Source organism: Rhinolophus sinicus, chromosome 16, assembly GCF_057876585.1.
Source record: "Rhinolophus sinicus isolate RSI-liver-muscle chromosome 16, RSI-T2T, whole genome shotgun sequence".
Lineage (NCBI taxonomy): Eukaryota > Metazoa > Chordata > Mammalia > Chiroptera > Rhinolophidae > Rhinolophus > Rhinolophus sinicus.
Window position 1 is genome coordinate 47,742,973 of NC_142516.1, and position 16,557 is coordinate 47,759,529.

The window sequence follows — 16,557 nt, forward strand, 5'->3', positions numbered from 1 at the left end:
GTAATGTTTTTATTGATAGAAATTGCCATATACCAGAAGCGATGTGTGACACAGAGCATTGTCATGATGGAGGATGATTTACACTTTAAAACACACCTTCTCTCAACTGTAGCTCACACCTGACTGACTGCACTGAACAAGTTGAAACTATTACTAAAGTTCAATGTGCTGCTTCCCATATTGAAGATCCCTGCCTTTCCATTGGATGGCACTCGGCAGCAGTATTCACCATATTTTTTTTATCACAATGGAAAGGCTCTGTGCCACACATCACTTCTGGTATACAGCAATTTCTGTCAAATAAAAACATTACGGTGTGTCCCCATCCACCTTATTCACCGGATCTGGCACCGTGGAACTTCTGGCTCTTCCCCAGAGTCAAAATGACCATGAAAGATAAACCTTTTCAATCGATTCAGGACATCGAGGCAGCCACAACAGCACAACTAAAGACACTCACAAAAGAGGACTTCCAGAACTGCTTCAGAAAGTGGCAGGAATGATCGGGTAAGTATGTTCGAAGTAAAGGCGAGTATTTTGAGGGAGGTTCATGGCAATGTGTCTTTTACGGTAAAAGATTTTTTTAAATTTAAACATTCACCATATTTTTTGATCACACCAACTTCTTTGATGGCAGAAGAACAGGTGAGAAACTTGGAGTTCTAAACCAGGGGCCAGGAAACATATTCTTAAAGGGCCACATAATATACATTTTAGATTTTACAAGCATTATTTCAATACTTATATATCACCATTTAAAATGTAACCATTTAAAAAAGTAACAATTCTTAGTAGGCAGGGGGCGGAAAAGCCACTACCCAAACAGGCAGCTGGCTGTAGTTTGCCCCTAGCCTAAACTCATGCAGAATTTAGTGACCCAAGGACTGATGTGCAGGTGTCTGTTCACCAAGACGCTGTCTTTACCTGCACGGTGCTCACACTGGTCCTGAGGGAGGTGCACACACTTGATCGGTTTTCACTTCTATCTTCAGCATGTCTTAGGGCTGTCCTTAGCATCCAGTCACTGTCTGGGGGATAATCCTGTTTTGTTTGCGCATTTATGTCTTTTCTTTTTCTATTTGCGTCAGTGGTAAATTCTTAGTCGGCACATAATCCAAACGCGAGGTCAATTCAAAGTGAACGACACTTGGTTTTGGTAGCCATGGAATTTCTCTGGTTCTATTTTATCGACACTAAAATCTGAACTTGTCCACAATGTCCAATCACACTCTGAGGAGGAAGCTGTCCGGAGATCAAAATCTTGCTTCAGGTTTTCCTCAACGTAGATAATTAACTACATGTGTTAGTATTATCAACACATGTGTTGGGCAAGACCCTGTGCAAAGAAATGTGTTGGATGCAGAGACGTAAAAGCCGTGGTTCCTGATCTCAAGCTGGAAAACTGCCTGTTGTACCCTCACAAAAAGACAATGATCTCAAGCTGGAAAACTGCCTGTTGTACCCTCACAAAAAGACAATGAGATGTGGCACCCACGACCCACGGCAAACACTGCTTTAGAAGAAATCTTTGAAAAAGAGGGGGTAAAACACTGTACGTTTCCACTACCCACCAGGAAGTTAGAATCTGGTCAGAATTACATACCCAGCATTTGTCCCAGCTGAGCTTACAACCAAGAAGCACTATTTCACACAGTGTCAGCCTTATTATACCATCCGTGGAAGCTCATTTAACTCATCAATTCTAGGTCCTGGGAGGAAGAAAGCCATGTGGTGAGGCAGTGAGGAAGGGACAAAAGCACCCTTAACAGGATTCCAGGGGGAATAGGAAAGAAAGTTTACATTTGTAGATTTCCTGGCTCTTTCTACCCTTGTGCTTGGGGTTTCAGTGCCCGCCTATACTACCACCCCCCCTTGTCCAAAGGCAAACCCTGGCATTCCGTAATGGCTGCCCCATCACCAAAATGTTCTGGTTCCAAACACGCCTCTCTCTCTTTATCCCCAATCAAAATTCTCACTCTATCAATGCACATGATCTCAGCTAAATATCAGAAGAAAGCTGACTGTTCTACTTCACACTGAAGTGTGAGTGCCTTGGAATCTCAACCTCTTGGAGGAATGTGATGTTTTCGAAGATGTACTTTGAACTTCAGGAAACTTGTGATGCTATTCTGACCCCTAACAGACAAGTTCCCAAACACAGCATACCTAAGATGCTCTTTCTAATTCTACAACCCATATGCTTTGTAATCACACAAGTTTTTCTTGACATAACACTTGTGTGGGGAGGAAGGATTGCTGGAATAACAGTCATTTCTAACTAGAAGCAGTGGACTTGAAGAAAGTAGACTCTCACTTGACAAGACATAGTCTCAAAATTTCTATAATAAAATTGTGATTTTAGCTTATTGGCTATATAATCTACTTCCCCATAGGGCTGTGTCTTACTCATCTTACAGTCTTTGGGGCCTCATACAGTAATGGACACACAAAAAAATGAAAACATCTCTCAACAGCATTGATATGTCATTGTTACTCACGATTCCCTAGGGGAAAAATGTACGGACACTTTCAATGATAATGTTTTAACTCCTAACAATCAACAGAGGGCCTTCAGCTTCGCCCCCTATCTCTTTGTCCGTCTGATTCTGAAAAGCAGAGGCTAGTGGAGTTGAAAGAACCTGCAGGTTTCAAATTAGTCAAACGGACTTTGGCTCAAATTCCCTCCCGGTCCACAAGCTGTGTGACACCGGGCAAGTTACTCAACATCTCTGAGCCTCAGTTTCCTCCCCTATAAAATAGCTTTAACACCTACCCCCAGTCAGTTGGGAGTATTCAGTGAGGTCTGTACCAAGGGCCTAGTACTACACCAGCCACGTGGCTTCCTTCCCTCGCTTCCCTAGAGGCAAGTGAAGAGAAGTCTTAGGGCACAGAGCAAAACGAACTGCACCTGACTCTGTGTTCAGGGCTCCCTCATGATTAGGCATCTGCTGAACACTTGGGAACTCAGCTGGAAGCCTGGCCCCCACACGCCCATAATATTTATAGAAATCCAGGACATGGCACAGAGCTGTTTTACAAGCTCCATTAGTGCATGCATAATTTAGATTTGTCAGTCCAATAATGCAGTTTTGCAGGTTCCAAGAGTCTCCATCCACCTGCAAAGGGCTTTTTTGGGGGAAGGTAAGGAATCTAGTAAAAAGGGGAGAGAATACACACTCAGCTGACCACATTTCAGTCCTCTGGAACTCACCTTCTCCTTCCTCTTCCTTCATCTACTGAGCCCCTATTCTCTGCCTGGCCTAAGAATGCAAAAAGCTACACTTGGTCCTCAAGAACTCACCATCAACCCCCCAATGTTAAAACTGAGCCACCTCCCCACACCAGGCAGAATCCAGGCCTCACTGGAAACACGCTGCTCGTCTGAAAGGAGACATATGACTGAAGTTTAGGTTTCACTGAGCATGTTTTTTGCAGTTCACTGCTTCCAAGCATTCGTTTTGATTAAGTCCATCCCAATCAAAAAGCGTATGTTGCTTCTCATGAAGATAATGGACTACCCAGGTAGCAGACTACACATACAGAGCCTGTATACCCAAGTTGGAAGAGACGAAAGAGAGACACATGACTGCATCCCAGTTTCTATGACACTTCACTGCATAAATCATTATCCCAAATATAAAGCCAAAAGATCAAGTCTGGTGTCTGTCTGGAGTGATACGTTACCGTTTTTCGCAGGACAGTTCATTGCTGGGACAGAATCCAATCAGGTCAACATTTACATTTAATCATCCAATCACACTCAAAGACAACTTAGGACAACAATGCAATTGTTACGTGGAGCTGACTACTAAGCCCAATGAGCCGTACACCCCACGCCCCGGCCCCCACCCCAGTGACATGTGTACTCTCCTTTGCTCTTGTTCTATTAATAGGCCAGAGATAGTCTTTGAGCCAGTGCATGCTGACTGCAAATATTCTGTGGTAACACATAGGAAACACATTGCCAATTTGTCTTCTGGACAAAGTAAATCACAAACATGATACTTAGAAATTTAGCAATGCCCAAGTTAATTTTTCTTTTTTACCCAGTTCTGTTTCCCCACATTTCAGAGAGGAAAGGCCCACAAAGAATTTTATCTTTAAAAAGCGGGTGACTAACCAATTCCCGAATGTGAGGAGGTTTCCGGGACTGAGGAGAGTGACAAGGCAATTTCAGCCGCCTTTCTTAATTCCTTAACTTCTGAGTATCAGTTCAGGTCAGAACTTGACTTATGCTTCAAAAAAAATTGTTAAGGACACTGTCAAATAAAAATAAAGGCCATACTTTACAAAAATACACAAAGCAGCACCACACGTCCTTTCTTTAGGCTGTAACACTACTAGCTAAAATATTTCTAGACAGACCAGAAATATATATACTGCCAAGAAAACCATATACATGTTTTAAGAAAGGAAAAAACTATTAAAATTGTAATACTCAATATATATCGATAACAAAAGATGAATACAAGTCACATTTGACTTCTGCAATTACAAGAGACGCTCAAAGTGGTTACCATCAGCGTCCAGACACTTCTGATTACGGCAAACTACTGCTTGAGCAGCGCTGACCAAAGTGTCTACTTGTATACATTTTTTGGCACCCCGTATGTGTATATATTTAAAACCAACCATTTTTGTCAAAGGAGTGAATTAGGTCAATGCCCTTAGGAAGCTCCCCTTCAGCTCTATTTTCTACTCTGCAAACAGTGAAGCCCTTTGTCCATTGTATTAGCCACTGTAAACTGTTTGGACATCCATTGTTAGCCCTGGTCGACTGGGTAAGTCTGGTGAAAAAGAGATAAAAACGGGATTCTGTCAATATATTTCTAGTACAAATTTAAGCAAACTTTACAACGACCCAGCTCACGCCAGCTGCTAAACCAGTGGCTGAAGTTACTGGTCATGCTTATCTCGGCCCTTAGAATATTTACTTTCCTTATCACTTGAAATTTCTCTGCATGGAGCCTTCAGAAATAACACAATGGATACAAGCATTAAAAAAAACAACTTAATAAATCACTCGGCCAGTCTGTTTCTTGCTAACCACCTCAAGGCAATAACAGTAAGGTCCCTAAAAAGTAAAATTGGTCAGGGTTACAGGGAAAATTATTTAATGAGAGAGAAGATTCACAGACATTCTAAAGAAAAACTCAGTTCTTTCCACATATGACATCATAGGCAGGATTTTGCCAGAATTGATTCAAGATTTTTAAATGTCTCGAGAGCAATACATTATAGCTTATATTTTATAATATAAGCTAGAAATAGGGCAGCCACTATTGCCAAATATGTTGTTAGACTATAACATGCTGTCAGTAGGAGATTTGAAGCCCAAAATAGGATAAAAATCTCACCTCTTTCCATTTTGTTTGTCAAAAGATAAAGGACGTTAAAGACCGAGGGGGAAAAAGGGAATATCCTCTTTAGCCCACCTATAAATCAGATTTATATATCACCTTTTACTTTATTAAAAGCTAACAAATCAGATGACTTCAAAAATAAAACACTCATTATGTTTCATAGTTATACATCAAAGCAGTTCTTAGAATTAAGTCACCTTTCAGTTTCTGCATTAATTTATAGGCTTGCAGATTACAATTTCTCAAAGCGTGCTCACACAGAAAAGTCTCTAGGGGCCGGATGGCTCAGTTGGTTAGAGCGCGAGCTCTGAACAACAGAGTTGCTGGTTCGATTCCCACATGGGCCAGTGAGCTGCGCCCTCCACAACTAGATTGAAGACAATGAGCTGCCGCTGAGCTGCCAGAGGGGCAGCCGGATGGCTCAGTTGGTTGGAGCGTGAGCTCTTAAAGACAAGGTTGCTGATTCAATTCCCACATGGGATGGTGGGCTGCACCCCCTGAAACTAAAGATTGAAAACAGTGACTGGACTTGGAGCTGAGCTGCGCCCTCCACAACTAGATTGAAGGACAATGACTAGGAGCTGATGGGCCCTGGGGAAACACAATTAAAAAAAAAAAATGTCTCTAGAATCACAGAATAGTAGACAAAGAAACTGAGACCCTTCAGAGAAACAATGCCTTATATGACAGATAAGTCTTCCAGGAGCACCCATACTCTAGCAGGTGGTCACAGAGAAAGGACTGCTTGGACTGCTTCTGGCATGCCTTATAGAAAGCAGTCTCACAACTGCAGGGGCATCATCCTTTCAATAACAATGATGATACTAATTGTAATCGTTGCATTTAGGTTGCCAACCCAGGGGGCGTGTACGGCATTTCTCGTTTACTGGCACTCAGCTTCCCTTACTCCCAGAGGTCAGGACCCCACCCCCACCTCTTGCCAACCGGTGTACGTATTTAAGATCTGGAAGGATGAAAGAAAACAGGTGCCATTTGTTTTCCTTTTTCCTATAGCAACAGTCTCAGGCAAAAACTGGATTTCCGAGACCTGAGCTTTGCAGCTGTCTCCAAGCTCCCTACCATATCAGCCGCCGTGGGGCTGCAGAGGCTGAGACGGTCGGAGGGTTTTCTGAAGTTCCTGGCTCTGGGTGGCAGCAGTTTTCTAACTTCGTATCCTCCTGTGGGGCAAATCTGAAAGCTAGTGGTGAGCCCTTGTTTTTCATCCCTCCAGCTTTTTCATTATTCTGTAGATACTTAATTCTATTAAATCTCTTTCTACTTGAAATAGCTAGAATGTCATCTCTTTTCTTCACTGAACCCTGACTGATAGAATATAGAATGTTCATTTTATAGCTAAAGCTGAGAAAAGTAAATTACCTAAGGCCAAGTAAGTAATTAGCAAGACAAAAGAATTCAGATGCAAGTCCATCTGACTTCAAAGTTATAGAATGAAAGTTAAACGTATCTCCAAACCATGACCCAGCAATTTACACAGATGTGTGCACAAGTCCACAAAAAGGTATAGTTGATTTTCATAGCAGCTTGATTCATAATAGGAAAAAAAAAAACACCTGACAACCCAAATATCCATCAGTGACTAAACAAACTATGGTAAATTCATATCAATGGAATACTACGCAGCAATGAAAAAGAACTGTCAAATCACCTAACATCACAGATGAAGCCAACAAAGGTTAACTGAGTGAAAGAAGCCAGACACAAAATCTTGATTTCATTTATATGGATCCTCTCGAAGTTAAGCAAAATTATCCCACAGTGAAAGGAGTCAAAGAGAGGTTTCCTTGTGGGTGGAATGGTAAGGGTCAGAAAAGTGGCAAGAGACAACCTTCTAGAGCGATGGAAAGTTTTATTTTTTGATCAAGGTGGTAATCACACAAGTGAGTGCATTCATGTATAAGTTCATCCAGCTCTGGAACTAGACAGTGGTTGCATGACATTGTGAATGTATTAAATGCCACTGAATTATAGACTTTAAAATGGTTGATTTTATGCTACATGTATTTTACCACAATAAAAAAATTTACCAAGCTCTCCACTTGGATTTGTGCATTTTACCGTATATAAATTATACTTCAATGAAACGTCATAAAAATAATAATATAGAAAAAGTTTCACGATGAGTAAGCAGGCTTGGGAGGAGAGACTCTGGATGACCACTGTTTCTATGAGAAATTTTTTCTTGGTTTCGAGCAATTTTTTTTAATCTCAGTTCTGTAAACTGAGTCAACTTTTCCTGCCTCTTCCTGACTGTGCAGTAAAGAAATCTGCAAATTACGCCTTAAGCCATATCAATAGACTCAATATTTCTCCCAGACCTTTGATTAAAATTCAAATTTAGGTTCTGCTAGAAAGAAGTCCACTGATATTCAAAATGAACTCAGAGCCTCTTCATTTCAGTGTGTCACCACTTGCCTGTTTTTAGACTCTAACAATAACACCAGAAGGAAAAGCACAAATGTTTCCAGTTCCATTTCTGGAAAATTTCAATGGGTGTCTAAGATGCCACAAATCTCTCTCCCCTCTTAAAACTCACCCAGACACTAAACAGACCAGCCCAAGGTAGGCAAAGTGCTCTGCCTGAAGTTAGGCTGAAAAACTAAGATGTGCCTGGAGGGATGCTAAACCTCAGACGACAGCAAGTGATTTTAGAATAGTGAGCAGTGAGGTCTCGCAAGAGTAACCAGTAGGCTCACTCATCTTTAGTGCATTTGTGAAAAAAACATCAGAAAGGGCTCCCAGTTGCCTGCCTGCCTTAACTTCTACGCTCATGCTGTAGTTAACATGGTCCTCAGGAAAGAGGTCCATGGGAAAACAAGGGGGTGGTGGTGACTCCCAGAATGCAAGCTTTTACTGGAAAGGATGGAGGGGAAGAGGACGGAGAAACAACTCTCACGAAGCTCAGCAAAATGGTGTTGGCTGCTGGCTTGGGCTGCCGCGTAAGGAAGAGAATACAGCACACACCGTGCTGGTACATTATTTAAGGTGCAACTGAATAATAGATCTTTCCATCACCCCATGAGCTAAACAACTATAGCCACTCGGGTTCTCAGTTTGTCTCTGAGGCAAATGCCTTTCAGAGAGAATCCACTGGATCTCTTAAAAAAAAAAAAAATTAAAAAAGAAAAAAAACACAAAAGTTATTTAAGAAGTGTGAATGCACTCCGAGATAACAAGAAACCAACAGAAATTATTTAGAATGTTCTCTAGGTTTTACACCCAAACACTCAGAACCCTCAGAAACTTAAATACCACACAGACTTCAGAGACCATCAACTATAACTACTCATTCCCCTATTTAAAAAACAAAACAAAACTGAGCTAGAATTATACACCTTGGCTAAAGTCACCCAGATAATTAGTGGAACAGCTTATACACCACTACAGAAACGGACTATATATAATTCTACACATTTCTTTTCCTTACATGCTATCATCCACTGACTAGAAATGTCAGGAATCCACTCTTTGAATTCCTCAAGGCATCTTCAATTCTTACTAGATTACGCATTAAGCCTTTCCCAAATCAAGTCAGTTCGATGATGTGGTAAATACTCTGCGATGTGCTTGGTGTCCTGTCAGCTTCTGGGGTTCTCAAGATGACTCAGACCAGGGAAGGGCTCCCGGCTGAAGGAAGTGATAAGAGCGCTAATAAATACAGGCATGTGCGTGCTAACCAATCGCAGGCAAGAAGGTAGTTGATTCAGCCTCAATGAAGAAGGATAAGGGAGGAACTGGACTTCTAAAAATGAACTCAACAGGAAGCTCCTTCTAAACAACTCATTCTTTTCAAAAACAGAAATGGTTAGTTTTACTAAATTAATTCCCTCAAATAATTTCATGCTGTTTTGCCAGATATATTTAGGACCAGTCTTTCGAGGATTGGGAATGGCCCTTTCCCCCTTCTCCCCATCATCAAGTTCTATCCACCTGGGGCACATGCTGCTATATAAGGCACCCCACAACGTAGAATTGAAAACATGGCCTTTCAGACTGTGATAATCAATGACTCGCAATGAATGGAAACATACAGCTACATTCGGAACCTTATTTCTTCCTCCGAAGAACAAAAGTCCTAGAAGCTGCATGTCCTAGAAGAGTTCACTAATTCCTACTGATGACTAGAAAGCATTATTTCCTTTGTTCACCTTCAACTCAAATGACAACATCCAGGATGAATATCTGCAGTGTTCTCTCATCTCTATCAAAGCTTTCTTTAATACAACAACAAAGCTATAACTGGCTTTTAATCATGATCTATTAACCACAGCCTAATAACTGTTACCTACCAACAACTATCCCAGTAATTCTGTCCCACAGTGTATTATATACTATATTCCCTCCAAACACCTGACTTGTGACCATATTATCATTAACTATAAACACATAACTACAGTATGTATTTAGTCCCATGCTTATACAGGGTATCTAACAGATGAGGGATGCTATAATTAACGTTTCGAAAGATGATGCCATTTTTTCTTGTGAACATAATGTTTGTATTTCATATGGCTGATTAAAGTCCATAATAGAAATAATTACCATATTCATTAACTGTAAACCCATGTTTACATATGCATACAGGTAAAATTCAGTAAATATTTGTATTCAAGGATGTGACATGAAATCTTTGCCACGACTCACGGTATGATTTGAAATTTTTAAAGACAGCCAGCTTCCTAAAACACAAATATTTTATACATGAAGGATCTACCAAGAATATGTTTTCTCCACCACTATCATTCCTGCCACAGTCTCAACATCTCCCCCACACACACACACACACACAATGTTGGGAATTAGAAACACAGAAACTATAATGCATGAGTATTCTAATTAGGCTAAATATAGTCTGAAAGTTAAAATAAACATTATTACAAAAATGTATCTTGCTATACTCTGCAACTTACAATGGTGTGTAAGTGATGAAGGAAAGTTATACTACTATATTTTGAAGGTTAAAGACCTGATTTAACTAACCATCTGGCAGAGGCACTAAACAAATGTCTATGCTGATTTAAAATGACTGAAGCACAAGTTACTAACTGAAAGCTTCCTTACTATTTCTCATAAATGGTGTGGGAATGTGCGCACACATACACACAATTAGGGATTTTGGTGACTGAAACAAAATATTATCTATTCTGGTTTTTATTTACCTAAGTGAACTTCAATCGCTCAATTTTCTAGGTCAAGGCAGGGTTACTTTGTTTCTACCTCAAGACTTTCAATTCCTATGACAATCCTTGTTAAACCCTATTTTACATACCAATATAAGCTACATTTTTAAAAAGTTAAATACATTTACATGGAGGATATTTGGCTCTCTCTCCATTCTTGAGCACTGATGCTGAAGACCAGCAAGATGCACTTGATAACGGAGCCCTGCTCCTCAGGTCCTCTGTATCCTACAAACGTCATACCAACAAACCTTAAAAACTGCAGAATGGCTTGTGAGAAGCAGAGAAAGGAATGAGAATTAGACAAAACCACAGCTTCACCAAGTCTGCAATAACAGATAAGGAGCTCAGTGGAAAAGAGCAAGATGCACATATTAAGACAAAGTCCGTCAAATTCAACTTTCCTGGCTCTTCTGGGCCATTCTGTGCCCGACTTTCCTGAAGGTATAGAGCTGGGTCGAGGTGTACCCAGCTCTCCATAACTAAACATCACACTCCTATTTTAAGCAGTATTTCCCAAGTCTCAGATTTCAACGGTTATCTTCACAACTTTTGACGTATACCACTCACCCTGTTAATTTACTATTTTTCTTATCCTGAACTCATTGTTTTACTTAATACTTATTTTTGCTTCATTCTAAGCAATCTATCGATGAAATAAATGAGTTTGGTGGCTGGCTTTATGTTTATTATTATTATTATTCCTGAAGTACAATATTTGTGCACAGTAATTGAAAAACAGGATATGCCCCTTCCTGTGCCACCTGTACGTCTGTCTGTATGGAACACTTTGGGAAACACTGTTTGGGGGACAGCAAAAGAGGCAGAGAAAATGCTTAATCAACCTCTTAGGTATTTTTTCCCTGGCAGTCCTCAGTCTGTCTTCTGAGCTCACAGGTTATCCAGGCCCATGAAGCTTTGGGTGCAATGGCTGGCTGGATGATGGAGGCACTAGTCCTTTGAAAAACCCAAATAAAACTGTCATCTCCATGGCAAGGCCCACGTAGGCCTGCTGGGGCTGTAACAGTCAGTCACCAAGTTATATTCTAAGAAGTGCATTTCCTAATCAAGTGAAGAAAGTGGGAGCAGGTACTTTCCAACTCAGAATGTCCCTTCTCCTGCAATAATGTAGGTGGCGTACAAGCTTCATCAACAGCTTTCCTAGGTAACCTTCAAAACTGAAACTAGCGCTTCCTGCCAGTACCAGTTGTTGGGACTGAGTACCTGATAACGATTTCCATTGCTGTTACATGGTCTTTTAAAAACGTTTAATGGGGCCACCATCTCACACCCACAGACATTTGCTAGGTATATACCGGTAGGCGTCTACTAACAAGAGGCATCACACAAATTCTTGTGGGGGTGAAGTAGGCCCTAAATAGTTTTAGGGAAAATTTCTTTTTCAACCTTAAAAAAAGTTCATGTAAATATTGACGTTTTTAAACCAACTATATACGTGTGAAATCTGACGTCTGAGTTTTGGGGCGTTTCTTGTTTCCCTTTGTTTTCTGACTCTGACCCTTGGATTTAGGATCAAGAAACTGGCTCAGTAAAACACCTGAGATAATCATTCTGCCCCACCCACCCAACTGCCCAGGGAAACTGCCTGCCTCTCCACACCAAGGCTGACTGGCCCAGAGCCATTCTCACCAGCAACTTCTGGCCTCCTGATGACTGCTTAGTCTCATTCATCAGTGAGGCATTTTAGAGGGAGTCAGCTCTCAACCTAGATAAACTGATCTGTACTCACACCTCCTTCCCTGGGATTTGTCTTAGGCATCAGGCAAAAAAAATCCCTGATGGCTCATATTCTTGGTAGAAAGTATGTTGAAAGTTTCAGCGATGATTACTAACTCTTCCTACTTCTTCACCCCACCCCAGGCACTCCCACAACTCGTGCCACTCCTGGACCAAATCTGCATGACTTTCTAAACTACAGTACATAGGACTAAAGTGGCCCCACCTAGTTTCAAGAACTTATCTGTCTTCTAAAAAGAAAACCTGCAGGGGAGAAAACCTTGCAAACTCAAAAGTCGCTGGAGGAATTTTATCATCTCCCTTGCATTCCCAAGCACTTCGGAGGAAGATAATGGGTGGCCAGAGACCTTTTGTCAAATGTACCAAAAAACTAGATCAAAAGTTAAACAAATGCAGGCAGAAGTCCTCGCAAATGGAATTCCCTGGAAAGGGGGAGGAGGGGTGATGTAAAAATTCATTGGTGTGAAACATATGAGCGCTTCAAAAGCAGTAATATTCCCTGTGCAGGGGGTGGGGTGGAGTGTTCGCTAAGCAACTTGTTCGATTCTTTGTAGGAAAAGTCAAAAAGTTGAGTCATTAATACCTTAGGGATTTCTAAGACTTTTTTTCTTTTCTCAAAGTTCTCTTACCAGCATTCAAGGTCTTTAAAGAGAGTGTGAGCAACTTTCTCTTTCCCTCAGCTCCTGCCTTTGACACCTACCTGGCACCTCCTACCTGTACTTCTAGATCCTGCCTCCCTTATCAACCCAGGACCCAGCACTTACATAGTTACTAGCTACTGCTTACTTAGCACCCACTACATGCCAGGCACCCTACGTCATTCAGTCGTCACTCAACCCTATGAGGGAGGGGCATTATTAGTCCCATTTTCTGTACTGGCTTACATTGTGAGGTATCTGATCAAATGCCACCCGTTTCTTCCCAGCAAAAATCCTAGAGTGCAGTACAGGACGGTTGCACTGCACAGCCCCTCTCTCAGCCAGCTCTCCCAACAGAGAGTCTGCAGAGTCTAAAACACAGTGGTAGAACTTTCAGGTCTAACAGACTCTTGAAGGCAGAAACTTAGTCTTGCTCATCCGGTACCACCTCACGATGACAGAGACAGTAGGTGCTCATTACGTTATTAGCTGCCAGGTCCTGAAAAAGTTGCAGGCAGCATTTCAGGGTGAAAAAAATTCCCCTTCATCGATCTCTGGCAGCTACTCTGAAAAAATTCAAGAAACACCTCAAAAGCCACTGTTGCCTTAATCAGGCATCCCATTCTTTCATCTCCCCAGAGAGGGAAAGCTGCAGCGTCCTGCCCACATTTCTAGTTGGAACTCATCAATCTTAATTATTGTCAAGTTTCCCCAACACAACCATGTAGCAGAGGCCCCTCTTATTGTATTCCCCACAGTGAGGTGAAGTTGTTCATGAAAATGTATTGAATAATTGAATTTCATTCTCTTAGGCAGGATATTAAATGGCACTTTGCTACAAATGCAATCACTCCTACAAACACGTCACTTAAAACACCTTCCCAGGTGTGCAATACATGTTACCCTGGGAGAGACGTGTCCTCACAAAGAGGGTCCTGTTCTCTCAAAGTGGTGGTCAGGGCCCCCAGCACAGCCCACCTAAAGCCTGAAGAAGAGGGCCTCTGTCTCTGCTGGGATTCCCCTGAGAGGAGGGAGGCACTGCGTGATCCCGGGGCAGTCTTTATGATGGGAAGAGTCTCCGCTGGGAACTGGGGCGAAACCACAGACATTACTCAGGGAGACAGCTGCCAGCGAAGCAGCACTGCCTAAGAACTGAAGCTAAAATAGAGGTGGGAGGCTGTATTCCATTACTAAGCCCTGGAGTATTCACTCTCAAGTTCGTCCACACTTCAAGAATGTTAAAACCCTGTAGTCAAAACCCTGATTATTTATAACTTCAACTACTGTGTAAAAGCCGAAACTCGACAAACGAAGACATAAAAAGAAAAGAAATGGTGACAGGTAAGATAATACCAGAGTAAAAAGCATTCATCACTCCCTTTTTGTGGTTTCTTACAAAACTCCATCTCCGCTCCCCACTGACAATAACTTTTACTTATTTTGCAGAAGTAGGTGATTAAAAGGGAAAATGACGATCCTGGCTTCCAAAGAGATGTCAGTTTGGCTCAAGCACACACGACTGGAACTTTGCATCAAGTACAGAGTGTAGTTTGAAACAGAAGAAGAAAACACAAAGGCATACATACAGCAGGCGATACAGCAGACTCAACGAGATGCCCCGAAGGTAGCAGAGATACAGGGGAGAGTTCAAGACAGTTTCCCCTACTGGAGTCCTAATCTGAAACCCAAGTGACTTCAGAGAACAGAGAAAGAGTCCAGGAGCCCTGGAGACCAGGAGCCCACCCCCTTCCCATGAGCTCCTCATCCTGGTGGGAGAATCCCAGCTACCTAGAGTACATCAGGAAAGCCCACCATGCGCTCCCACGCGCACTCCTGGCGACCCTTCTCCCAACCAAATGGACACAAGAGGGCACTTACATGGAGCCACGCTGACAGCTCCCGCCGGGGTGGAAACCCGCGATCTCCTCGCACCAGCATCTTGGGCGCGAGTCCCGCGTGGGCCCCGCTCCTCCTCCTTCTCCGCGCGGTGGGTCAGTCCCGGGACCTGCTGCCTGGGTGCCAGCCCGAGGGGACCCACCCCTTTGTCCCTCCTCCCGAGGAGGCGGCGTAGGTCCGCCCTCCTCCCCAGCGCAACGCCTCTGCGCCCGCCGCAGGGCCCGGGAAACTCTCAAATAGGCCGCTACCACCCCCGCGGGGCCCCGGGGGAGGCCTCATCGGCGCCCAGCCCGGGAGGAGGCGTCCCGCGCGACTCCCGGCTCGGGGAGGGAGAAGGAGGCTGCGGCTAAGAGAGCCTGTGGCCCAAGCGTCCCGCCGCCCCCACGGTTGCACCACCACCCTCCCCCGGCGTGTGGGATGGTTCACTCCGCGGCGCGCACTGGGGACAGCAGGTCCGGCTCCAAACGCGCGCGCCCTGGGAAGCGCTGCAAGTTGAATGATCTTGGAGGCTGGCCTGCTTGTCTGCGGATTTTTGCTTTGAAGTCGCGTGCGCATCCTGTACGAACACTTTTTGGAGAGGTTTGCAGAGCCTCTTCCTTTCTCTTCTGAAGGGAGGAACCGGGGAAACCCCAAAGTTTTCCGTTCTGCCTAGAGGCCTGCCCGGCCAGCCAACATACACGGCATTCATTGTGCCCCAGATTTCTCAGCTCAGGAACGGATTACCCGAATTCCAAGGGTATGTTAGTGTTAAATAATAAAACACGACTTTTGAGTAAATATACTCCAGGTTATCTCTGACACATTTCCAACAACTCCAATGAAGAGACTGAAACTCCTCTCCCATCATCAGCTTCTAAAAGGCTACCAGGCGGGGTCACAAATGCTTAGCCGGCAGGATCTAACGCAACGCAGTACCTTTATTCATTTTAGAGTCTTCTATGCACAAAGAACTGTGCAACATAAATAAAAGCTTCCTTATTTTAAGGGCAATGTAAATTATTTGGAGAATCAAAACCGGTACACTGATTAAAAATATGACTTTGGGTGTGACGTCTAAGGAAAGCACGTCGTGAGAGAAAAAGACGGGACCCACTCAGCTCTGTCCTTAAATTGAAAAGCAAAATTCCACCTCCGCTCACTGGTAGAAGGTAAAAGGTCCGATTGCTGACAAGATACAGATGTTAGGCTCTCTCCCTGAAAAGTTGCTTCACTTCCTGCCTAACCAAAACAAATTTGGCAGTGTATGTGGAAAAACAAGTCCAGCAGATGCCTCTCTGCAGTGTTAGGCTTCTCGCCTCTTTTGGAGTAGCTACATAAGTGCATGCCTATGAATAAAAAGCACTGTGAGTAACATTTCTCAGTTTCCTTCAGGTCTCCAGACTTAGGCGTTTTGGTTGTATTCTTGATGTAAGTAAGGTGTTACTCTCCTGATCCAAGCACCACTTAAAAAATGTTTCTCAAATGAGGTGGTGCTGACTAATAATAACAATGACAGCATTTGTGAACTGGTCACACCTTCATGATGAGCTTACACCACTAGCATTTAAAAAGGAAGAAAGGAATCCAGAACGTAGCAATTACATGTGCCCAATTATTCCTTTTTTCTCTCTAGCGTTGCACTGTCCAATATGATAACTACTGGCCACATGTGGGTACTTAATATATTCAAATTTAAATTAACTAAAATTAAAGGAAATGAAGTTT

The 16,557-nt window shown here is 42.8% G+C and overlaps 1 protein-coding gene across 14 annotated transcripts in view; it reads right to left on the reverse strand.

The window, feature by feature from the left end:
* The window catches only part of TJP2 (tight junction protein 2), a 112,232-nt gene that overhangs the window by 53,769 nt on the left and 41,906 nt on the right, over window positions 1-16,557 (reverse strand). For 2 of the 14 annotated variants that reach the window (XM_074330520.2, XM_019730430.3), the window contains exon 1: window positions 14,836-15,033. The exons of 11 other annotated variants lie outside the window; for them this stretch is intronic. In XM_074330520.2, the coding sequence (XP_074186621.2) occupies window positions 14,836-14,895 (60 nt within the window). In that variant the 5' untranslated portion in view covers window positions 14,896-15,033. Of the gene's footprint in view, window positions 1-924; window positions 986-14,835; window positions 15,034-16,557 lie in introns of those variants that run through there. One more of the 14 variants, XM_019730475.3, reaches the window with a different exon arrangement.